This window comes from Zeugodacus cucurbitae, chromosome 4 (assembly GCF_028554725.1).
Source record: "Zeugodacus cucurbitae isolate PBARC_wt_2022May chromosome 4, idZeuCucr1.2, whole genome shotgun sequence".
NCBI lineage: Eukaryota > Metazoa > Arthropoda > Insecta > Diptera > Tephritidae > Zeugodacus > Zeugodacus cucurbitae.
In genome coordinates, this window is record NC_071669.1 from 71,506,570 (window position 1) to 71,532,951 (window position 26,382).

General features: G+C 37.8%; 2 protein-coding genes across 7 annotated transcripts in view; one reads left to right on the forward strand and one right to left on the reverse strand.

Annotated features, from left to right (window-relative positions):
- Nucleotides 1-2,124: 2,124 nt before the first annotated feature.
- Nucleotides 2,125-12,751, forward strand: LOC105214921 (uncharacterized). Of its 4 annotated transcripts, none has more exons than XM_054228409.1 (7): nt 2,125-2,224; nt 8,866-9,305; nt 9,373-9,657; nt 9,729-9,873; nt 10,047-10,550; nt 10,695-10,898; nt 10,955-12,751. In XM_054228409.1, the coding sequence occupies exons 2-7, from the start codon at nt 9,101-9,103 to the stop codon at nt 11,658-11,660; spliced, it is 2,049 nt and encodes a 682-aa protein (XP_054084384.1). In that variant the 5' UTR covers nt 2,125-2,224; nt 8,866-9,100; the 3' UTR covers nt 11,661-12,751. The 4 variants fall into 4 exon arrangements, with proteins under 4 accessions (XP_054084384.1, XP_054084383.1, XP_054084385.1 ...); XM_054228408.1 differs by having other exon boundaries at nt 2,130-2,470; XM_054228410.1 differs by having other exon boundaries at nt 2,130-2,470; nt 10,263-10,550.
- Nucleotides 12,752-15,259: 2,508 nt separating this feature from the next.
- LOC105214912 (general transcriptional corepressor trfA) overlaps nt 15,260-26,382 on the reverse strand; it is a 29,809-nt gene continuing 18,686 nt past the window's right edge. The window contains exons 1-3 of one of the 3 annotated variants that reach the window (XM_029041903.2): nt 20,065-20,173; nt 18,773-18,803; nt 15,260-18,633 (exon numbers count right to left, since the gene is read on the reverse strand). In XM_029041903.2, the coding sequence (XP_028897736.2) occupies nt 15,375-18,548 (3,174 nt within the window). In that variant the 5' untranslated portion in view covers nt 18,549-18,633; nt 18,773-18,803; nt 20,065-20,173 and the 3' untranslated portion in view covers nt 15,260-15,374. Of the gene's footprint in view, nt 18,634-18,772; nt 18,804-20,064; nt 20,573-22,245; nt 22,638-26,382 lie in introns of those variants that run through there. The other 2 variants (XM_011188620.3, XM_029041893.2) reach the window with 2 other exon arrangements.

Sequence of the window (26,382 nt, forward strand, 5' to 3'; positions counted from 1 at the left end):
TTATCAGTACACTTCCACCACTAATACAGCACATCCAGTTACCGAAGCTCTTCTACAGGAGGTGCCCCTTTCGTGTGGGGTGGTGAAAATTTTTCGTTTCATATCAACACACCTTTGAAGGACACTTAACTCCGATACAAAGGGAAAAGTGTGGTGGTTTCCGGGTTTACCGATTCACCATAACAACCTTCTGCAGGTTTCGTTAAATATTCCCTCTTGTTTTGCGATGTGGAGAAATATTTCAACTAATAGACATTTTAACTTTGGTATAAAGGGGAAGTTGTGGTAACTTTGACAAATGTCATGCAATAATGTATTTCTACTGATTCTTCCATTTAGTTAGTTACCACTATAATAATATCGCAGACATTTGATTTTACACTAATAAAATACAGAGCGATATTCCAGGCTAATATTCCAAAATATTACAGAAATTTCATTATCAATACCTTCCAAGTCAAAACCTAATAATATAGCAGTTGTATCTAATCCAAATTTCCATTGAAGTTCAGCAATCTCTCTCCCCTCTTCACAGTCACACCGAACCCAGAATTCTAATACATTTTACGACAGTTCTTGGGTATAAAAAGCCATTAGATATCTACTCGGCTTTAACTATCCGAGGATATTCCTTTTTCTAGAGAGCTCTACGGATTCATTAGTCTTAGTGAAACTTCCGAGACGTCGCCGAGGAAAGCGCAGTCGATAGTTGCCATTCTCTTCCCGTTAAAGCCTTGCATCTGCATGGAAGATGTTATACAGCGTCTTCTTCTTCTAATTATTGCCAGCTTCTGCAGTAATCATTGTACCATACAATCTGCTGGCATGTCTACAAATCAAACAGTATCCCGTTAGAACTCCTACCAGAGTTCTTGAATGATAATTCCTGTAAAATTTCAACAATCGGTAAGAGCGGCACATATTCTATTCTGGCCAGATTTGTCTGCTTGTTGAGGAAGTTAGGGATTGCTTCCACTGATGCTCAGCTAATTCTATGACATATTTGTCGATTAAGTGCTTGCAAGTGGTCCAATCCCGAGGGTCTGTTCGGTCTTTGGATTCGGCTATAATCGCTTAAAGCGGTTCCTACGCCAAGTATATATAAGTGGTTCAATGCATGTATACTCCCTCTTTATCGGGTTCTAATTGTAACTTGGGGCCTAATCAGGCAAGTGTTCAAGTGCTTCACAGTTACCTGTATCGCTGTATCCTGGAACCCATTTCAGATTTATCGTGAAATATGAAGTTAGTTCTACTAACAGCCACCTTTATTTCACCAAATTCGAACCTGGGTGTACCCATAATAATTTTATTTTCGGAGACCAATAGTTTGCGGTCTCACTATCTCTCTCCGCTCTCTCTTCTTTTCGAAACTATTTCTTGATCTTCTCCCCTTCTGGTATGGGAAATCAACCTATTTAAAAATATAGGATTACTTTAAACATATATGTACATAAATCTAAAACATTCAAAAGTTCTGATAGTAATATTGAATCTGAAAATCGCTTCTGACAAATAAATAAATACGGAAATAAGAAAATTATTGTATTTTCAATTTAATATTATAAATTACGGTTTCCTCATTCACGAACCTGAAAATTCTTAATAACCAAAAACATTATGACAGGGTGCTTAGTAAATGCAGAATTAAAATTAAAATAAGAAAATAAAAAATATCGGGTCGCATTTTATCCGTATCCGCAGTCAGAAATAAGGGTAAATACTAAAACAGTAATTTATAACAGTTTGCTTAAGGGTGGGACATTTTCGCGAATTGGTCGAATAGGTATAAAATGTGTCGATTATTCCTAAAGATGTCGCTGTAACGACTAAATCTTTGATTCAGTGATTTCCAATACAAGTAATTGTAGATATTGAAAGCTTTTAAGGAACTCAAAAACTTTAAAATGGTTTGGAAACTCAAAAAAGCTATCAAGCTCACGAAAGCTTTCAACGTCGAAAAGCTCCAAAGCGCTAAAGCTTGTAAATACTCTTTTAACATATGCGCCTTCATTCTCATCACTTAAACTTTCTCTGATAACAGCAGCAGCAGCATCCCAATGTGTCGGGAGCACGGCGTAGGATGCCTTCGACACGGCAGGATGATGTCTTATCAGATTGCTCGGAAAGCTCGTCGTGGTCGCACGCATTCGACGGATGTGTAACGCAAAACAAAACAAGGCAAAGTGTGGAAAGCAAAAAAACATAAATTGAATAAATTGCAGTGAGTTCTTGCGTTCCTATTTTTCACCCCCTCCCCTCTCTAACAGTGACTAAAACTACTATAAATTATAAAACGCTTTAACAATGCATTGATATGCATATTGATTGTGCTGTGTCTGAAACAAAACAAATCAAAACTGCAGATGGAGAAATACTTAGGTGGTGTGTGCAAATCGAATGTATACATACACACAAGTGAAATTCGAGTACGATTTAATGTGAAGCAAACCAGTTTACCAGTGAGCAGGTGAGCGCGATTAACGCGGTTAGTGCTGTCGACAGCAGACAAAAGTGTTCTGTGTTCCTGCTGCTTGCTGGCTTGAATGTATTGGTTACGCCGAAAACCGAAAAGCATGCAACAGATCCTTGAAAGCATATTAAAAATTACAACAACAACAGCAGTGTGTGTTTGTATGTATCCATCAACATTTGTTGCGTGTGCAAAGTGAAAAATCATAAATATCAGTGCGCGTGGCTATCGATGGCATACAAAGCAGCAAATTGCAAACTGCGTAAATTCACATTGGTTTGAAGTGAAAAAGGTTCGTGCAAACTGCGTGAGTGTGCGTGTGTGTTCGAGTGTATTAGCGTGCAAACAAAAATTTATTAGTGCATGCGAGCAAGGACCTTTCCTAATGCTCGAAAAAGACACACACACTAAAATTCCCTGCAGATCATACCTCGGCACATAAACAGTTAGCTCCTTCTGTGCCTACGCGCGTGTGTGTGTGGGTACTGAGGAGTACAATTACCTACCACAATGGAGCTGGCAGCCCATATTTTCCTAGAATGATTTTCACCGATGTATGGCATATTAAAACACGCTTTGCGCTTGTGCGTGTGTGTGCGTCTACCGTCTGCTTTGCTGCGAAATTGAATCTCATACACACTTGTTTTGTTGTTGTTATTGTAGTCTTTTAGCAATATTGCTTTTTGTTGTTTTCCTTTGCTTTCGCTTTTGTTTTCACTACTCATGTTACCTTTTCTTGTTTTTTTGTTGCTATTTATGTTACTGTCACTTGCTATAATGCTTGTCGTACTGAGTTGAGACCTTTTCTTTGCTGCATACCTTTGCCACACACACCGACACACTCAAATGCAAAATAAATAAGTATTTCATTTCATGTGTATATTTGCTTTCTGCTTGTATATTTGCTTATTTCCATTGTCGAACTGTCTGCGACATGACCCCTTTTGGAAGCTTTTCAGTTTGCAAATGTTGAATGTCGAAAGGTAGACATAATTTATATTTGCCACACATACACATACATACTCACATATTTCGGTGGATAACAACACACGCCGTCAAGCCGAACAACAGGTGTGTGTAAGTGCATGTGTCTGTGTGTGTTAGTGGGTTGCTTTATCTCTTTGTTGCCCACACATAACGCCGACCAACTTAGCTGTGGTTAAGCAAGCCACAGGCATAAAAAGCAAATGTTTTCTTAATAGCCCACAGTTTGCGGTGTACTTACATATACATATGTATATTGTGTGTTGGAAAATATGTAGATTTATTTGACAAGTCAAAGTCAAAAGAAATATTAAATCATATTTGCTATAATAATAATTAAAAGCTTTCTTATATCATTTAAGATTCTCAATCAGCCTAAATGTAGGCAAACTTTAATTTGCGGTAACCTAAAAAGTATTCTATCAAAAATTTTGCCTACTTTTAGGGAATAATGCTTTTTGATAATGCATTAACTCTTATTGTATCCAAGTTAAGCACCTTTTATCACAACATTGGTTCCTTCAGTTATCCAAAATTTACTGTGGATGAAGGAGAAATTGTCTGAAATATCTAAGGTAAAATATGGCTGGCTCTATTGCAAGATTGATATCCATAGACCTTCTAAAACCTTTGAAAGTAAAGATTGTTATACTGTTACTATTTTTTAGAAACTTAAAAATTAAGCAGAGAGAAATGTAATGAATAAGATATTTGAATGGGATTTGAGTTTTTTTCTCGAATTTACGATAAATAATAGAATCACAATCAGACACAAAAATTGATGATATAATATTACCGTACGAAATTATTTAATTGTCTATCGAATAATATGACCGCTTAGGTTCCTAAATAGTTCGTGCTGGTACCAGTAGTTGACAATAGTTGAATGGTAATGATTTTAGAATGACTTTGGCATGATCATTTCGGTTTCTGTACCCGCAACAATCAGGATGTGGAGTAAGAATGGATCCGGATTTTTATCAGGATTGTAGAAACGGCAACTTACTTTAAAAATTACTTACAGAATGCTTTCTGGCAAAAACAACATGGGTCTACATTAGTGTTGTCGTCTTCAAAATAGTCCCCATTCGATATTATGCACTTATGTCAGCAATTCTTCCAATCGTCGAAACACTTCTAAACTCGATTTTTGGAATAGACTTTGGGCCTTTCAGCGATTTCTCGTATGCTTGTAAAACGGCGGCCCTTTAAGGTTCTCTTTATTTTTATTCTTCTTGACTGGCGTAGACACCGCTTACGCGGTTATAGCCGAGTCCACAACAGCGCGCTACGCAGCTCTCCTTTTGACAGTTTGGCGCCAATTGGTAATACCAAGTGAAGACAGGTCCTTCTCCACCTGGTCCTGCCATCGGAGTGGAGGTCTCCCTCTTCCTCGGCTTCCACCAGCGGCTACTGCATCGAAAACTTTCAGAGCTGGGGACCTTTCGTCCTTTCGAACAACATGACCCAGCCAGCGTAGCCACTGTCTTTTTATTCGCTGGGCTATGGCTATGTCGTCGAACAACACATACAACTCATCATTCCATCTTCTGCGGTATTCGCCGTTGCCAATGTTTAAGGGACCATAAATCTTCCGCAAAACCTTTCTCTCGAAAACTCCTAGTGCCGTTTCATCGGATGTTGACATCGTCCAAACTTCTGCACCATAAAGTAGGACGGGAATGATGAGAGACTTGTAGAGTTTAGTTTTTGTTCGTCGAGAGAGGACTTCACTTTTCAATTAACCTATTTCGTGTATAGGAAAAATCCAAGTTTTCAATATTGCCCCTCAATACCAAGGCTCATACCTTAAATAGAAAGATAAAATAATATTTCCGAAAACCACAATATTTTAAATATATTTCTAAGAGATTTAGTTAGCAAGTTGTTATGGATACTGAATCTTTAGGACTTAGATGATGTGATCTGCATATAAAAATATAATAGACTCCACAACTTGACTGTTCTTAACTGGTTAAGTCTCAAAAAAGGCAATGCCTAAAAGTTAATAACCGCAACTACTTATTCTCTAGTCGGAAATATCAAGCACATTTTTGTAGTGAGTAGAGGAATAAAAATATTTCTAAGCATTAACATACAAACATACGTCCGTATTAAAACGAGACTTTCCATTCGTGACATTTCTATGATAAGCATACTTCTTTTGCATAAGCTCGTGTCAGCATTCCGCATTACCGTCAAATGAGCTTACAATGCTGCCACTGCCAACACAAACTGCACCCACTCCTCCGTCCACCTTTCCGACTGTATGTAGGGGTACGCGTGCGTGTTTCCTTTTGTTTTATTCCGTACAATTCCTGCTTGCTTAACTGTTTTATGACGCTTACGTTTGGCGACTGTTGAAAGTTTAAATTTGACAAATTTTTCGCAACAAACGAGTATCTTTACCCCCGCATCCACCGCATGTTTTACACATAAACTTTCGCCTCTCTCTCGCAGAGGCGCATTCACAATTCACAAACGCAAGCATACGGAACTTTTCGAGCCACTTGCATTAGCCGCAATTTTTTAAAAATAGTCTCACGGCACTTGACGAGGATTAAGTTAAGCGCTGGCAAAGCAAAGTTGACTGCTGACAAATATGAGTTCGCTGGTGGCACAACACTTGAGCGCCGGCGACTTGCTACCAAACCACTATTTAAGTAGGCAATTTAGTGGGAGAGCGGAGTGTGGTGCGCCGAGGTTGCGGGCGGTAAACGAAAAAACGTAGCTCCTGTAATGCGAAGGCATTTGTGCAATTGCTCGACATAAATAGGCATATTTGTATTCAGATGTGTATGTGTGTATGTATGTGAACATGTGTATGCAAGTGTCATATTTATTTTTAAAGTCTCATTTATATTTACGAAAACTGCTTCAACCCACTGGACCCTCAGCGTTGTCACTGTCGCTGTCAGGCGTCTCTTCTGCTTGTTGAAATGCCACTTGCAAGGACTCGTTCAATTGCTTGTCAGCAGCGTGTGCATAACAGTAACAGTGCAAACCGGTAACTTTCATGGGTGTATAAGTGTATTCTTTATACAGTGAGTCACATGAATTTTCGTGGGAAAATGTTTTTCTTAGCAAATACAATTTCAAGGAACCAGCTTCATATAAAATTCCACAATTTTTGCAGTTTTTCTCCTGAACTGCTTTTTAAACAGAAAGTGGTGAGAATGGTCATGCTAGAATAAAAATCTCTTCCACAATTTCATCAAGAGTCCTATGACGCAACTTTGTATGGAAAAAATAAATATTTACCAAGAAACTTAATTACCAAACTTGATAGTCTTCATAGAACACAGGCTTGAGTAGCATATTAGCGAAATAACAATGTCAATAAAGAGTTTCTTGAAACTCATATCTCACAATTGTCATCGTCGAAGCTACATATCTCCCCTTCTCCAAAACTGTTTCTAACTGTTCTAACTCTAAAATTTCTTCTATTCATTATATAGGTATATCGGAGTTACCTCTAATTATAATGTAGTGTGTAAATGTAGTGTCTTAATGTAGGCCGAGTTATGTAGGTATGGAGCTATGTTACACGCGGCAAATGGACTCCGGTTATAGAGTTCAGTATTATCTAGAGAATAATTAAGAGGAATGCGGCTACAATGTGCGATGAGTTGATTTAGGAAATGTCTTTTTAAAAAAAGTAAAACAGAAGACTATCTTTAAGAGTATATCTTTTGTCAAATTTTCATTATAAGCATATTCGCTAAGCCAGCTAATTCACAACAAAAAATGTATTGAGCAAAAAACGTCTTTGGAAATTTCTGTGCTATCCTAACTAGTAAAATATATATTTATTTCGAAAAATCTATAATTTAATTCATAAGGGGTTCGTGGGTTTTGTCGCCTAAAAAATTGTTTATTTTAAATTCCCATGTAAAAAATTATATATTTAATTCAAATTTTTTTCTGTCTTATAGATACATATTTAAAGAATAATTTCTGAAATTAAAAAAAAAAAGTAGAACTCCTCCATTGCGCCGGCGTCATTCCCGGTGACCATTCGAAAAAAAGGTGCGTCCACGTTGTCAGTATAACTCCTGACACGATCATACAAAATGAAAAAAAAAACAAAAATAAGTGTTTTACGAAGGAAAGAAAAAAAGTGAAAATTTGAATTTTGGTCAAATTTGCTTGACAATTTATTTTTTTTTTAATAGTTGTAATTGAAAAAAAAATAAAATCCTTCATTCAAGCACGAGCAAATTGTATCTCGAACAGCTGTTCAAAATTTCATTAAGATCAGTTGAGTAGTTTTCGAGAAAAATTGACAACCGACTTTGAAAACACGGTTCCGAGAAAACCGCGTTTAAAGTTTTGATTAACAATAGTACTTGACTCGGAGCGCATACCTTCCAAAGGCTGTATCTCCGAAACTATTATTCGGATCGACCTGAAAATTTGGGACAATATTCTTGAGATGAAAAACCAAAAAATCGATTATTTGAATCCACTAAACCCATGTAACCCCTTCAGCAACTTAAGTATACGTAGTGAACATATAGAAAAATATTTCATAATGCAAGCACAGAAATGTTTTATATAATATATATGTTACAAGTATACATATATGAACTTGGCAACTGTGCCGGTGCGGTTGACACGCAACACAACCAAATGAATGGCAATCACATTTCGAGTGTGAAGGACCACAACTACTGATTCCGTTTTCCAATTAGTGATTGTGCTCGCATTTTACCTTCATTTTGTCGTAAATCGATTTTATATGCAGCAGATGAGGAAAAATAAGAAGGTTATCTTTATAATATAGAATCGTATAGAGAAGTGGAAAACAATTTTTTCTTAAGTACATGGAATTTGCAATTAAGCATATTCGCAAACTAGTATCGTAACCGCCACTACCGGACTGTTGCAATATTTAAGCCACATCCGTCCTTTAAAGTAAAAAAAAAAATGTGATTTCTTATCATAAATGCTCTCTCGTTTTCACACTCGCCAATTTCTGATTTAGGTTATAACTACAAATTATACCTTTCTAAAGTGAATATATAAATATGTACCCATGTTAGAACTTTAGACTTCTAGTCTGGCTGATTTTGGGGAAATCAGAATAAGGTAGTGAATTCCATAGATGTTATCCCATATCCCATCTCACACAGGTTCGTTATACCATGACGGCAGTTCTGTAGTTAATTGCGTTGGCATTTATTGCCAACTACCGCTAACGAGTATAATTCGATTGAATGTTCCATATATATATATGTACTTTAGTCCATTCAATTGTGCGTGTGTATAAATAGCTAACGAACTAACTGTTTAATTAAGCGACCTAATTAGGAACTCGGTTATTGACAGCTTGCAGGAACCATCGACCGCGCCGCATCCTTCTTTGTATGAATTGATGCTCATTGTTGACATTTTACTATTTACAGTTAGCACAGTTCATATCTCGAGCAAAGATAACAAATACAAAGACACACACATACGCGTAAATATGTATGTCAAACAAATTGACAGAGTAGACGCCAACTAATTGAGTACGAAAACGAGTTGTCCCTATTTCAACGAACGGTAACTGAAACCCATAACGACAACAATAACAACAATCAATAGTGATTGTAATTACAACAGAGAACACAACCTGAGGCGTGCGCTGAAGTCGATGTGATGCCTACGCGACGGTCGGGCGGCGCCACGGTGCGACGCAAGCACTCAATTGGAAATTTGCGTCGCGCTCATCCCGCCTCGGGCGCCACATGGAATGTGCAAGTGGTACGCGGTAAAATGTCATCTAAGTGCCTTTGGCATGCATGTCGCGCACTAGTGCTGGGCCTGACGTTGATGCTGCTCGGCGCCGGAATGGCTACGATAGGTAAATGCGATGAGCGCACTCAGGACTCATTATAATTGAAAATACAAGTTTTGTTCCTTTACCAAAGGTTATTATGCGGATCATCTTTCCACGAACTCTGAGCTGCGTGGCAATGCGACGGTGCGCGTTAAGAATGACCTGAAGGGCTTCCATCTCAACAATCTCTCTTACGTCGGGCCGATTGTAATGGGATTCGGTGGTTTCATAGTCGTGGCTTCGTGTGTTATGACATTTGAGGCACGTGACTCGGCTGCGAAAGTGGTGCCAGCGCGCTTTCGTGCCGGTGCGGGTGGTAGCAAGACGACGGTGCGCAGTAATCAGAGCAGCGCCACCTCACAGCGACGCGCCATTGGTGAGTGCACCAATTTTTACCATTGAGGAATACATTGGGTGTTAGTAACATCACTTCTTATCATTTTACAGGCATACAACTGCAGTCCTCGCGTTGGGATCAGCAGTTTGGTGTATTCCGCACGTCGCCAGCTGAGCCGCCACCGCAGACCACACCGCAACCCTTCGACCGTGACGCGCTCACCGCTGAACTTGTTAAATTTTCAAAATCTCTCAGGTAAATGTAGTTTCTCATATTATGATTTTCGGTTATGGTTCATCACATTTAACTGCATGCAAACGCATCCGCTTTCCCGCAAGTAAACATTTATGCCAAAATCAAACATAGCTCAACTCTCAGCTTTAGCGTTGAAATCAAGAAAAAAATCGCTTTCGCTCTCATTCCATTAGCGCATCCGCTCGCTTTTCTCCACAACTGCGACGCCTCACCCACACTGGTTCTGTGCCAAATCTCTCCACACATGTCCCCCATCCCATCGCTTACTCCACTAACCTCTCACATTTGCTTTCGCCGAATCACAAACCACTTTTGTTGTTGGAACAAAAACGTCACCATCGCCATCATCATCGGCACCACCACCACCATCGCCAAACAACCACGAGCAGCAGTGGGCGACAAGTGAAGTCTCGTAGTCCACGCATCAGCAACAGTTTGGTGCAACGCAACACTCGTGAAAATGGTGGTCCTTGTTCGTTGCTTCAGCCGCCAGCCACAAACAAGCTCTACTGGCATGCGGCCTCTTTCGACGATGGTCTACGTGGGGAGAAGCATCTTTCAAGAGCCACAGTGGCTGACATGTCACGCCGCTCCGATACGGCCAAGCGTCATGTGCTGGCACGACAAAAGCCGATCGAGCACGAAGAGGACAAAAGCAGCCCGTTAGGTAATCGCAGGTAAGTCGGAGTGATGTGGGACTAATGACAGTAGTCTACCAAATTCACATAAGAACCAAGTACTCATGCCAATTTTTTATTCCCCTATCACTAAAGTTCGACTATAATATCGTACTGCTAATGGTACTTTTCTCTCGCCAACAGAAGCTCTACAATGTCGGACTCATCGTACAGTGGCCGCTGGACGGCACGCTGCGCTTCGATGGCAAGTCGCGCATCAAGCATCGATTCGAGACGCATACAAGTAGATATGCACAGCCCCGAAGTAATGCCGAAATCCATACTGCGTTCACCGAAGCGCTACAGTTCGGGGCCATCCGCCACTCCATCGGTAGAAAAAGAGTTCAGGTAAGAAAGAATCTTCCTCACAGACTCAATTTTACTCAATACTAACAACATTTCAGAAGCCAACTAAGCGTTTGCTCCGAACCACCCGCACCCATACACCAACTTTCCGGTCAATCGAGCTTGGAACCTTGTTTCCCCGAAGAACACATAGATAACACGGATGAAAAGTCATGCACCAGCATTAGTGGAGTCGCATTATCACCGGACGCGCTAAACGTGGCTATTCAAACTATATCCATGACAACCGCGAGCCATGTAGAAGAGTTGCCACCACCACCCAAGAAATTAAATAGTATTCTGAAGAAAGCACGTCCCGACACACTTTGCCTCGCCAACAACACAAAGCCCGCCGTAGTGAGTGAGATCAACAAATCTCTCTGCCGCAGCAACTCCTCGCGCACTTTCTACAGACCCAAACAACAACTGCCCAACGAACTGGACGACAGCATCTTCTACATACGTTCTTCTAGCGAACGACAAAGCATCGACAGTAACGATCTCTACGATTCAGTGCAGGTAATAAATGAAAGGCGTACAACGTTGCTGAGAGCAGAGAGTGAAGCTGCGCTTTGTAATGTGCAGAAAACGAGCAGTTTCTCAATGCTGGCAGAGATTCCAGAGCGTGCGCAAAACAATTCCATTGATGTGGAAGAAAGTACACCCAGCGAGGCGACGAACAAACCCGAGCACAACAATGAGACCACCGTAGAAATCGAAAGTGAGCCAGTAGTACCACCGATCACCACAAATCAGAGCGCGTAATGGAGTGAAGCAAGTGCTAAATAAATCAAATACTGACTGAAGTGTCAGCGTTCTAGCGTTCAGGAAACTTTAGAAGTTTTGTAGAAACCTCTAGGAAATAGTATATTTTATACCAAAAGCACAGACAACATATTTTGTAGACAAATATTTCGGTACTAGTATATGTATGTAGTTATGTTCATAGGCGTGTAAGCAGTTAGAACAGTTCGTATTATATAATTAGTGAATTTCTGGGGCAAGTTTTTGAGAGCAACTGTAAATTACACGATCTACAAAGTGGAGTATAGAACTTGAAACTAATTTTTGATAGGTAATTTGCTCAAACCGGATATTATAAATATTAATTTGACTTTTGTTATAAAAAATATTTTTTTTTTTAACTTCCAAATAGAGTTAGTAATTATGATAGCGCTCTCTTCTCCACTAAATACTCAATTAATGAGAGTGTCAAGCAATAAACACTAGATCTACGAAAATGTTACGAAACAATTATTTACAGCTGTTGTTGTTATTTAAAATATTGTTGTTGTTAAATGGATGTCTTATGCATAGTTAAGTTAGCAAATACTATTAGGGGTTTCAGTAACGAAACAATAAAAGATAACTATCTATAACTTAGGAATCGTAGTGTAAACTCACAAAATAGGAGAGTCGCAAGAGGTCTTGCAATTTGTTGAAACGAAGTTTTCTACGAAAGTCATTTATTTAGAAGTTTTATTTTCGAAAGCAGAAATCGCTTTGACGATCTCAAACAGTTATTGGTTTGATGTATGGTTTCTCTGGAAGAAAACATTAATTTCATATCAAGAATTGTCGAATAAAATTATGAATTGTGAAGTCAATAAAAATTATTCAAATCTATATATCTGTCTTAAAGGAGCTTCCACAAAATACAAAATATCAAATATCTATAATTATATAATCTAATGTGTTCTAGTATCTAGTAGTATCTAAAGTACAGGGTCTACATATCTTTTTGTGATTAAAAAATAATTTCCGTCAATTTGCGAAGACAACTAAAACAAATGAAACGAATCTATCAACTATGGTGTGTTATTTTTAAACGAATTTTCAAATTATTAAAACACTGTATTAATATATAGATTTCAAGGTGATTAAAGTATCGGTCTCACTTTTCGGTTCTCACTTTTTTCTTTAAAAACATCATATTTTCATTGAAGACTGATTTGAATATTGAAAACTGTATGCAAATAATTGTAATAGAAACATTGTACTCTCAACTACAATACAACATGTAATCAAAATAATATCTGTTTTGAATTCTTTAAAAAATCCAATTTTACAAATGTGTAATGCTTTACAAAACATTTTTACAAAGCTGAATACATTATGTTTCTTTATAATCTCTTCCTTTATATGTACTTTATATATATACTTATGATTACTTAGACTGTTGACTTAGACTATATGTAACGTATAATTATTTCTTCTAATATCTTATATATCAAGTACATTTTACAAAGCATATCCTTTATGAAGAATATTCTCTATAACCTTAGGCAGCGTGTAAACTTGAGTTACTACAGGAAACAGGAAATGAGTCAGTTAAGGTAGGGTCCGATGTACATCACGTTTAGGTGCGAATGCCTAAAAAGTTCATATCAATTTAGTAATCAGGAAAAATTATTATACAATAAAAGCACTATCTATTTTTCTTAGACCGAGATTAAACTTCTCTTAAGGGGTTAGGTGGCTTTCAGAGGCTGAAAGTAAGGATATTTTTACATTTTTTTTTTAAATATATGCAATCATATATTATGTATAAACAATTCAGCATTTCATCTTCCATAATGTTTCCAAAAAATAAGCTTCTGTAGTGGACTTCATAACCCATAATTGGTTTATCTAAAATCAATAAACCTAAATTATTTTGATAGTAAATGAATAAATCTAGTTTATGAATTATGGAAAAAAGAAAATATGTATATTGAACAAAATTGCTTCAAAATTTTTCGAGATATCGTGTCCACCGACTTAAAAAATTTAGATAAATGCGTTTAAAGTTTTATATCGTAACTGACATGGCAGGATGTGGGGAACTTCCATAGGGTATATCTCATAGAATTTTACTCGGATTGATTTCATATTTTTGGATAATATTTGAAATATATTGTACTATTTAATAAGAAATAAATTCCATATTTTGAAACACATCTAATCCCTTAACGTAGCACAACATTTAAACCGAAAACGGCCCTAAAACTTTTAAAAATTACTCGGACAAACTGATGATCCACACAAGAGTTCAGTGAGTCATCTTTCTGAATCTCCCCACAAGAAGTGTTAATTCGATTTTTTTATATTTTATTGAATTCCGTGTACTTACTTTTTTGGTGTCGAATATTCAAATTTAGAACATATCTCTAAATAGCAAACTACAAAACTTCGCTCGTCCCATCAAGATTTTGGAAAACTTTGAAATTTGATTTAATTAAGAAAAGTTTTATTAAAGAAATTGAAAATCAAAATACTTCCATGAAAACTTGAAAATCAAATGAAAAATATTAAAAATTAAATCTATGAATTTCACAAAACAAATCTTCAAATATCGTGAAGACACTGCAACACAAAAGTATTTGCTCACTTATTTATTACAATTGAGAATTGCATACACACAAAAAAAATTATCTCAATGTTAATACCAAAACTAAATAAGTAATAAACCACAACCAATACAATGTAATATAGTATATTTAGTATTAGTGATGAACACATGCAACGTATGTGTGTGTGTTGTTCCCGTAACTGTAAGTGTGTTCTTTCGAAACTAGCGTTTTCGAAGCACTCCATTCAACAGGTGTTTCTCGTTCATGTGAATTGTTGCCTGAATACACGTATTAACTATACAATGTAGGTTGAAAAAATAACAACAAAAAACAGAAAACAAAATAAAAAAAATTTGCAAACAAAATTCAAAGCAAATAACACAAGCAATGTACTTATGAAGAACTACTTTGTATTCATTATAGAAAATAAAATAAAAAAAATAAAGAAAAAAATTAAAAATTTACTAAAAACAAAGCACTCACAATAATATACTTTACTTTAAAAATATTAATATGAATGTATGTATATGTGTGTATTTTATAAATGTGTACATTTCGTATAAGCAACAAATTAGTATAAATTATTGGAAAAGCAATTCAAATTGTGTAATTTGTGTACTTAATCACATGGTAAATAAAATTTAAAAAAGAAAAAAAATAACAAAAAAAAAATAATAAAAATAATATAATATTTTTTTTAATAAGTGGCAGCCTTAGCTATTCAAAAATTATTTTAAATTATTTTGAACTCTCTAAGTATGAACTGAGCGCTAGCAAGAGATCACGGGGAGCCTCTTAAGCCGACCAGTTCCAGAGTGTCCGACTCTTAAATCGATTTCCTTTCACATTCCTTTGGTTCCATGTTCGTTTTTCAAATAACGATCTCACATTTTTGAAACCGAGAATTATTTGTTGAAAGACAACTCAAGTAAAGACTCTTTCTTAACTCCACATGGTGGAGCCTAACCTAACAAATCTTATAATGAACTCTTTTCAGTAGTTGACAAACTTCGAAAACCACCTCCAATAATTTTCGTAAACAATCCCATTAAACACTTTTTATTCTGATCGAATTTAAAAATGAACACCATTTTTTATTTACTAAAAACCTCTCTACATTCATGCTAAGATTTTTATGGCAATTTAGCTACTTTATCACATATTTATTGTAGCAGACATCACAGCGATCGACGATTTTATATGGACTCGGTACACGCGCTGACCGACTACGCGCCACCGAGCTAAGTTCGCCTATGAAGAGCACTTTCTCCAATTGATCACTTTCGTACGATGACGAGTGCCGTCGGTAAGATGATGAACTATGTGATGGGCTGTGGAAAAGTGATGATGATGATGGAGGCTTGAGTATTGATGTTTTGGGTTTTAGCGACATCGTTGTGGCGCTACGACCCAAATTGAGGTAGGCAGTTTGTGGCGGGAGGGTATTAATTAGATCTTCCAAACTTGTCGAGGCGGCTGAGTACATATCGGCATCTGTGTGTGAGCTCATGTCTGCGTCGATGTGTGGCGCTTCTTCGTAATCGGTACGAGAACTCTCCTCATGATCGGTGCGTGAATATTCTTCTAAATCGGTTGGTGAATCTTCCTCTATACTTGGTTGTTGCGAGAAGCTCCGTTCAGCTATTGTTTCATCGTCGTAATGTTTAAGTTGTTCGAGTTCTTGCGATAATTCGTGGTTTATTGCCTCCTCATCGTAGTCTTCGGTTTCGGGTGTAGAGAGATTTGTGCGTATGACAATGCTGCTGGAAGACTTGGATGATTTCGATGGCGAACTAGTATGTGAGTTATGGCTTGGAGAGTACGTTATGGTATCCGTTACTTGTTTTATAGGACTGTCTTTAGTTTGGTGGGTTGGAGTTTTATTGTTTTGTATATTTTCTTCATTATTCGTATTATTGTTGCTGAGATTGTCATTCGTTTTAAGAGTTTCTTTTAGATCTTGTGTATTCTTTGCTAAATGTTCTACATTATACTCATTATTGTTCTGCTCACGGCTCAATGCCGAGTTGGTGGATGAACTGTTCTTACTGGTTCTAGGTGTGTTTGAGTGTGTTTCCCGTTGTGGGCTATTTATAACTTTGGAGAGAGGTTTTGTATTTTCAAGATTCTTTAAAATTTCAGTAGAACGATGAGAACTCTGTTCACCTTGGTGTCTGTTGTTGGCACCACTAAAGTTATTTTGAGTTCCTCGAATAGAACCATTGCTATTGTTTGTTAAATTTTTCACCTTTCTATTTATTTTTGGACTATAATATTGTTGCTCCACTTCTTTTGGGACCTTTTTCTCACGATAGGGGCTCGAATTATTATACTTGCTAGGGCTGGGACTTTTTTCCTTCCGAGGATCACTCAGACGCGCATTGCTCTCAAATCTGTTACTAATATTTGTATAATCAACTTTACTATTTCTTCTGCTTGAACTATTCCAATTATTTTTGTTGGATTGTCTGTCATTATTGATGGCTGGTTTTGACTCTTGACTCATTAGATTTCCACGTGAACTGTTCATCCTCACTGAATTATTCATGGGAGAACGATTTCCTTGAAACCCATTTTCCTGTTTTTCTCCTTGTTTTGGATTTGGACTCAAACTACCCACTTTTCCAAGATTTTGAGTGGAAGCTCCTTTTGTGCTCAAATTTTTTTCTAGCTCTCGACTGCTTGATAGTTCTTTGCGTCCGGGGCTGGTACTTGCCCACATATTATGTCTCTTCTCATTTTGAGCAGAGGTAGGTATATGCTTTTTGTTTGGACTCATGCTGAAACGACCTCGGATAGCATAATTTTCTTTTTGGGTAATATTTTCATTATCTTGTGAACTATCACTCTTCACTTTGGAGGGAGAGGACTGAGTTGTCTGCCTGTTTGTATTTTTGTTTTCCTTACTTTCGACGGTTGTTGAACCACTTTTGGAGTTTCGTCGCATAGGACTGGGGTCCGTGTTCTTACTACTGCTAGAGCTGGTATTGGAGTTCGAAGTGTCCTTATTTGCAATCCAATTATTGGATTTGTTTCCTCTCTTAACAGCATCATTGTTCGGTGATTTTACAATTTTAACGTCTTTGCCTTTCTTGATATCTACACTCCTATTGTTTACATTATTCTTTCCGTTGTTTTTCTGTTCAATCTTTTCTGCCTTTTCTGGTGTATCTTTCTGCATTTCGTGCTTCACAGATGCCTCTTTCTTGTCTTTTAAAGGTTCTGCGTCTTGTGCATTTTGCTTCATATCCGCTTCTGACGCATCTTCACCTTTTTTTGCACGATCAACAGCTTGCTCAACAACCTCTATCAGCGAGTGTGCAACGAATATTGTTTTCTTTCCTTCATTTTGCAAATGCGGTAATGAATGCGACTCTGCGGCTATTTTAATAGGCGATAGAGCCTTCGCTAATGAAAATCCATTTGTAGGCAACTCTTCCTTATTAGCCTCTTTACTCTCCTTTATACTAGCCTCGCGTTCTAGTCTGATTTTAGTTGGTGCTTCCGCGAGTGGTTTTATTTTATTTTTCCTCTCCACCTTATCCTGTATAAGCGCTCTTATTCTTTCCGGTGAACTGGACCTAGCATAGAGTATGCGACCCTTACTCGCAGGAGGCGAACTTGATCTTTTGGCGAATACTCTTCTATTTATGGGTGACCCAGAGCGTGTCTGTCCAAATATTCTTGATCGTCCATTCGTATCGCCTCTCAGTGACGCAAAGGCTTTCGTCGATTTAAGCTTCGATTGTGCGATGACATTAGCCGTCACCTGTGGATCTAGTGGAGCAATGGCACGCGGTGGCACTCTACCAATATGTGATGGAGGCGAACGCAAACGCGAACTCGCAGCATTTCTTTTCCAACCGCCAGTGCGTGGAGTGGGCAGTAGTTCAGGATTCATAATAACAGGCGTCGAGTAGCCAGAACGCGTATAACCGATAACCGAAGGTGTTGGCGAACTGATGCGTGGACGTTGCGGATTATAGTCAAAATGACGACCAACAGCCGGTGAAACCGTTAGGGAACGTAACGCACTAGTTACATTACGTCGATTACTTACGAAGGTAGCGAATTCCCGCTGCATACGTTTAGCATTCGCAGCAAGTACGCCATTCATGGGGAGACGAGCTCGTCGTAAACGCGGACTATCCGACGCCGTCGAATGAGACGGACTGCTGTGACTATTATAATAAGCATCACTGTAACAACTATCATCTTCGAGCAGCGTACGCCTCAAATTTTCAATGGGTTTCTGATAGTTCGCCGGTTGTGTTGGTGGTCCGAAGCGTCGAAATTTTCCGCCACCTTTAAATTCATTCATTTTGCGTGTCTTCGACAGGTGATCGGCATGTTTCTCCCACTCGGTGGTACCAGGTCGTTTCTCCGCCGCCAACAAGGCAACCAAGCTGTGAAGAGAGCGTGTAAGAGAGAGAAGAGAGGCGAAAAGAACAAGAAAAAAGAAGAAGAACCAGAAAATAATCATCCATTTTAGTTGGCAGTCCTTCGTAAGTGCAAGTGTGTGTATATCTCAAAATCACTACGTACTTTTTACAGGGTTTGTTGCGGTTTTACAAAACTTTGCGTTGCTCGTTTATGGTTCGCAAGCAGTTATTTGACACATACGAGTGCATACGTTATAGATAAATAGGAAAAGAAAACCATCGAGATATAGATGTAATCGTAAATGAAAAGGCAAATATTTACATTCAGAATTGAAATAGTATCGAAAAATAACGCTTTATTGATATGTATTCGAGTATTTAAGTAGTATATACGAGTATGTATTATAGTAGAGAGGTAAGTATGTAAGTAAAGGCATTGTCAACATTGAACTACAATTAAATTACGTATAAAAGACATTTCTCATTTAGTCTATATTATGCACTCAAAGATTATTTTTATCATTTATTTAATTAAGTGTTTAATACTAAGAAATTTAGGTGCTTTAATGCTAACAATATTTATTTAAGTATTTACAATTAACATACATCTACGAAACTGATTACTACAAAAGAAAATGCAATAAATTATAAAAAAAAAATAAAAGCAAAATTTTGTAATTTTAGAGGCCAATAGACGATCTAGGAGGCTCCAGGTTTTTTTAAGTATACTTAAGCTGCACTACAAAAGATCAAACAACTCCATCAGTAATCCGCTAATAGCTGAGACAAGTGTATCAAGCGCCAGTTCAATAAAAAATAATATATACAAATCTTCTAGAAGAAAAAATTTGTAACATTATTTTCCGGTGCCTGGATCTGATACCCATAACTCCCGAACTTCGCTTCAGCCTTGGTTTTCCTAATTACGAGCAAGACGAACGCTTTCAAGTATAATTGGTTTAGAGAGTCGGAAAAAACTCTCCCTCTCTGTATATATCCTCCCAAAAAAACTTAATTATCTCAACCTTTTCGATAGATTTGAAAACTTTTCTAATTTTTTTCGTATGACTGTAAAGTTCTAATCGTATCTCAAATTCGAAACGGAGATCTCCCCTTAAAATCGGAAAAATTTCGAATGAACGCCTTTAAATAACCGACTGGAGTTTAATTGGAGGAAAAACCTCCTAAATTAGAAAAACATTTTTGCAATCAACATTCGCTTAATTTAAAATAAATAATATCTAAAGTATATATTCCAACAAAAAACACTAATATCCACATCCACAAAATACATTTCACAAATTAAAAAAGAATTCAAACAAAAGAACACACTTTAATCAACTCAATGTGTCAACTAACTCATTTACAACAACAGAAAAGAAATAAATTCTAACAACAGCTCAATTTCAACACAAAACTCATATAAAGTTATAAATGAAATGAACGCCTACTCACTCCACGGCCGGTTCAGTGGCCGCAGTCGTTTCACTTGGCACCTCCGCCGTCATATCTTTGACATCGGCAACGCCATTGGTGACGGCCGCCACTGACGCAGTTGTTGTCTGTGTCGTCTGCTTCACTTCCGCTGTTAACTTTTCCAGCTCGGCGATTGTCGGTTTCGGTGTTGGCGGCATATCCTCGTGCGAATTGGCCAATGCACGTTCTATTTCTGGTTCGGGTGTTGTGGTCTTCAAACTATCCAAATCGGGCGGCGGTGTGGGTGCGCGTGCTGCCATCTCCAAAGCTGTCGCGTCCAAATGATTTGCCGTCGACTCACTGGTGTGCTCCAGAGCCTTGGTGGCACCACCCAAATGCAGTCGATCCAAGAGTTGATTTTTCGCTGTGTCCAATTCGCCTGACTTCTCGGTGAAGACATTGCCCAGATCGTGTGCGATACCAGTGACTGCGGTACCAACCGTCTCCTTGGCGTTCTCCAGTGTTTTGCCCACGGTTTCGCTTACCTCTGCGGAGGTGGAGACAGAGAGAGAGAGAAAAGTTTTGAGTTTTGAATTTCAAGTATGCACTCATGTGTTTGTATGTGTGTAATATAACGGTTTCATGGCATGAGTGCAAGTATGCTTCTAACCATTATTATTATTGCGAATTTCCCGTTTACTCATTTATGCTTTTGTTTTCATTTCTTTTTTTTTGCAATGAAATTTTACGCACGCACATGCTGAGTAATCAATTATACGAGTGGCTTAATCAGCGATTATACACCACTGCCAGCGTCGCTGCATCGTCCAGCAGACTTGCGTGCAGACAAGTGCCAACTGAAGATCCCTCCGCCTTCGGCTAGCTGCTCCATGCCATCGCAGTTGTTCCATCATAATATTGGCCTTTTCAACGGCATAAATATTTAACCATTTACGAGCAGTTTACTGAGTGCCAGTCACGCGAGCACAACCACATCCCTCATTTGCTTGCGAATATTTGAGCGACCGCCCCCCAACGCCCATGAATATTGGTATTTTTCAATTTTTCTTTCTAAATATATACATCGTATTCTTTATTATTAGATTATTATTGCATTTGACTCTACAAAAGAAATATTCTTCATTTTTTATTCGAAATAAGGATACCAAACACTTTTTGTTTTTCTCATGAAATAAAGGACTATATTTCTCACTTTGAAATCTTTAAGTTTGGATCTCTTATCTTCATTTTTAAAACATGCACCAAACAGTGAGAACTTTAATTGGAATTCAATTCTCTATGTTAATACCTTTCTAGAATCCTTAAAAGTGACTTCTCTAAAAGTTATCTTCTCTAAAATATTAACTACTAACTCAAGATATACAAACAGACTCTCTACCACTCTGAATTTGGTTCAATGTATTTACTCGATTCTTTGAAATACACACATTAGACATTTACAACTTGGAACCGGTAATTTCCAAGTCAAGTCCTAAGTGCGACGTATGAAACATGAAGAAAAATATTCGGTAGCGGCATCCGATGAGGAGATTCTGAATCGACTTGACCATGAAGGAACAACCGACACTGAATCTTCATTTCAAGGTTACTGATCCTGACCTGATGGTCTTACTATGAGTATCTCATATTTTTGGGGTCGCTGAATCCGAGGTCCATTTAATCCTATCAGATAAGGCTTTTGACATAACCCAAAAAAATATGACGGACAAATTTCGTAAAAATTCATCGGATTCGCTTGAAATACGATTTTCGGAGTAATGGATTACTGATCCGGTGGCGATTTTTCAAAATTCAAAATGACGAATCCAATATGGCGGTTGCTATTTTGAAAAATTTTCGGATTCGCTTGATACTCGTTACTCGGATGATTTCGAGGTCGTTGATAACGAATTTGATCTTAGTTTTCAAAAATTCTAAAGTTGCCGTAAGAACCATCGATCCTCTAGCTCAGATTCGTGAATACTCTAGTTTGCAGAGCTGCGAGAAGCAGTTCATTCTTCATACAAACAAGTTTTTTAAAGGTTCAGTTCAAATTCACTCTCGAATATTTGGAACGGAGATGCGTATATTTTCACCAACTTTCTCACAAATTTAACATTACTTTCACGACTTTGTCACTTTTGGGAGCTATTATTATTTTTATTGAAAGCATTTTCTTGCACTCATTGTGTTAAGTTCCACTTCAAAAAACAAAACTACCTTCCACTGCATGCTCAGCTCCCTTGGCTGCATCGGAGGCGGCATGTGTCGCTGCTTTCAACATATCACTGCCAGCTGAGGCTATCATAGGGGTACTGCTGGCGCAACCCATTTTTATTATTTTATTTTTTTCACAGTTAATTAATGGAATTCTTACAATTAAAACTTAATTTTATTTTGCTTTATTGAAATCACAGTTGGTTTATTTTTTAAATTTAAATTTAATTATAATTTATTTTTTTTAAGTCGATTGTCAGAATGTCCACTTGGTGGACCAATACATTTGTGGTTAGAAAAAGAACTTTAACTTAATAAGAATTCAAACGCGCCACGGACGACAATGAAATAGTTCACGTCTGCTCCTTCAGGTGGTCACGAAATCGACTAAATCGCGCATTTCCAGCACACAAATAATTAGTTGGTCAATTCAGTTGGCCAAGCACAACCGCCACTTCGGCTGCCAGCAAGAGCGGGAAACGGAAAACGGAAAACGGAGTTGGGTGAAGTATGTACATAAGTATTTAAATTTCATATGGCGCAATAGATTAGGCGGCCGTACGCCTTGTTGCATAGTTGGTCGCACGGTCGCCCACTCGGCCAGTCGCTTGGCTAGTTTGTGGCTGTGTGAACTCACTTGGCTCGGCTTAATTGGCAATTTGTTTGCTACGGTGCGGCGCTTCTCACACACAAACACGCATTTTTCTGAGCTCAAGCTCGAGGAAAATATGCGCTCGTATTATTTGTATTTAGTAAATTTATAAGTACCGAGTGGCGCGTGCAATGTGAGAAGTTTCACCCCAGTTGATGAGGTCATAAGCGCTTTGTGTGAGAACTTACATACTACTAGCCTGGTCTAATTGAATACGTATCGAGTGGGATTAAGTGAGTTGCGGCTGAAGTCTTGGCAATGATTTCTGTATCGACCTTGTAGGAACTGAAGACAGGAGAAACTATTGAACTCTCAGTAATCTGTTTTTATTTTCAGGAAATCGTATATAAAAACCAAAACAGTGTTCTATAATTTATGATCTTGGCACGGTCATATGCAGAAAGACCTCCAAGTGATAACCACTTGGAACTAAATTGCAACCGCCTCCGCCTCATAACGAACCCTTGGCATTTCAGAACTGAAAATTTTGTATTCGATAAAACTTGTAAAGTCAGAGGGACTAATCGGTGTAATCTAAGTGTTCCATATATTCAAATTCGAATAAATATCCTGTAATTCTTGATCTATGTAGTCCAAAGACTATTCTTTTGGTTTTACAGGAATTCGTTAAACTTGCTATTAAAAAGTATAAAGCTCTCCCAGTAATTTTATGGGACTTATTTACTACCCACAGGGTAGTCTAAACTACAGACCCTTATGTATGTATAAATATATTCATAAGTCTTTAATAAAATGCGAGCGTAATCAGATCCACATGTACAATCTACAACATACAATATAGTATATTATGCTAATGATATACAAACCACATAATTGTGAAAGTACAAGCGACCCACCAATGACAAGTTCAGCTACAAATACCGTTTCTATAATGAAATTGTCCAACACGTGTGTTTTCTGATATTTCCATTTCATCGTTGCTGTCGTTTTATTTTCGGTCATTTTGTTTACCTTCGTGTGCGATTCCACATCGATTACGTGTAACTCCAACGGAGCGTGGTTAGGTTCGGCAGGAGGTTTTTAGTATTTATTTTCACAAAGTGCCGAAGAGACCGCTCGTGGCGACTAACAACGTGTTGAACATTCTGCTGTTGCATGCTTGGCGAAGGCGAACGCATTTTCACTGTCGACAAATGTTGGCACACAGCGAAAGCGCAACTAAAAATGGATTTTATGGCGTGTCTCGGAATTTTACTACACATTTTCTACGTGTTTTCGGTTTAAGCTAGTCATAATAATCCATCAAGTGAATGTGTCGAAAATCAGCAAAATTTATAAATTAGTGCATATATTTTGTTAGAGAGCAAGAGAGAGAGAGAGAGTTGTTTTACTTTTATTAAAATCCGTATAAATTTATTAAGCTCAGACTAATAATATTTTATTCTCTTTCAACACGCGAAGGTTAAGATTAATGTTCTTGCTCGTTTTAAGTAGCAATTTTGGTGGTCAAAATTCTGTCGGTGGAGAGATTTAAGAGGTTCGAAAAATAGAAATGTATATACTTTTGCAATTACCGTTATTTATTAAGTACCCTTATCAGCCCGCATATATTTACTGTCGCCATTCATAAACTTTACTCATAACTCTATAAACTTTTTATTTCATCTAAAGCTCTGAAGAGCAGTAAACATAAACGGAGAAACCTTGAACTTTGTTCTAACCTTCTTAATCAATCCATACCCCTCTCAGAGCTTATATGAATGATCAGCTGATCGCCACTAAATATGATTTCTTCTACTTTCAAAGTCCGTGAATTTAGTGACTGTCAACGAACGCTTTTCATGGCTGTTTGAGAGTTTATTTTTTATTTATTTTGATAGATCTTCTGAGACTAAGATATTGGTGATTATGCTCTGCACTATTTTTTGGAGAAAATAAAATCCTTTTAGGGTAAAAATTCCTGAAAACCACAGATTTGTTTCGTCGAAAAAAGACCTTTTTTCATGAATTTTTTTAGAAAAAATTATTGCTGTGGGTTTATTTTACTTATTATTATATGAAAGTTCAACATTTGAAGGGTACTTAAAAAAAAGTTTTGTCGAAAAATAGCGAGGAATAACGAATTTATCGTCAATCTCTGCAGGCACCTCGAAAAAAAGTTGTTGTGCGGTGACCAGCCTACAGCATCACTGGATCATCCGAAACCAAAAAATCAAAATGCTTTCTTTAGTTTATTAGTTTATCTTTCAATTGACGTCGAGTTTTTTTTCAATTTTTTAATTTTTCAATTTTTGGTACCATTTTCAAGCCAAAATGACGACTTTTGACGAAAAAATCGACCTATTTGTTATTGTAAAATTGTTAGTAATTAAAATTTTTGGAAAAACTCGACGTCATTCGAGAGCTATATATATGTAGAATATTTGTTCAAGATTTCAAAACGATCGATGCAGTATTTTTTTCTATAGGCTGGTCACCGATTTTAAAAATGACATATTTGGAAAAATCGATTCAAAGTTTTGTACACTCAGCGCAGATAGCTGGAGGTTCCGTTATTCAACCTGCTGTAACTTCGTTAGTTTTTCTCCGAATGACCTAAAACTTTAACACAATATTCTTGAGATGTTGATGGTTCAGAAAAAAAAATTAAAAAAAAAATGAAAAACAAAATTTATCAAACCTTACCCCCCCTTAACTCTGATTTGGGGTTTAACTCGAAAAGATTTCAATTAATGGCGTTCTGATCCTCACTGTGTTTTACTTTTAAGTACTCTTACTTTCCATGGGCCAAGACTAGGGTTTACACTCACATTAAACTTAAAGCTCAATGTATCAGATCTGAAGAGCTTTTACCGAGCTTTCTTAAAAGCTTCGGTGCTTTCAATCTGCTTTATAAGGTGTTTTAACCTGGATCTCTTATTACACTTACTATATAAGACCTCTGCTCCTGTTCCTGTCGTCAAGCAAACAGTCGGCGCAATCGCGTCTTGGCTCCCACGTCACTGTTGACAGTCATAACTTCGAGGTCGTAGATAATTTCGTATACCTGGGAACCAGCATCAACAACACGAACAATGTCAGCCTCGAAATCCAGCGCAGAATCACTCTTGCCAACAGGTGCTACTTTGGACTGAGTAGGCAATTGAAAAGTAAAGTCCTCTCTCGACGAACCAAAATCAAGCTCTACAAGTCGCTTATCATTCCCGTCCCGCTTTACGGTGCAGAAGCTTGGACGATGTCAACATCAGATGCGACGACACTAGGAGTTTTCGAGAGGAAAATTTTGCGCAAGATTTAAAGTCCTCAGAACATTGGCAACGGCGAATACCTCAGACGATGGAACGATGAGCTGTACGAGTTATACGACGACATTGACATAGTTCAGCGAATAAAAAGACAGCGGCTACGCTGGCTAGGTCGTGTTGTTCGAATGGACGAAAACACTCCAGCTCTGAAAGTGTTCGATGCAGTACCCGCCGGAGGAAGCCGAGGAAGGGGAAGGCCTCCACTCCGTTGGAGGGACCAGG

Bases quoted from the DNA above. Each gene is read 5' to 3' on its own strand.
- LOC105214921 (XM_054228409.1), top strand. From the start codon at position 9,101: ATGCCTACGCGACGGTCGGGCGGCGCCACGGTGCGACGCAAGCACTCA. The intron at 9,874-10,046 runs GTAAATGTAGTT...TCATTCCATTAG, and splicing joins AAATTTTCAAAATCTCTCAG to CGCATCCGCTCGCTTTTCTC. The intron at 10,551-10,694 runs GTAAGTCGGAGT...TCTCGCCAACAG, and splicing joins AGCCCGTTAGGTAATCGCAG to AAGCTCTACAATGTCGGACT.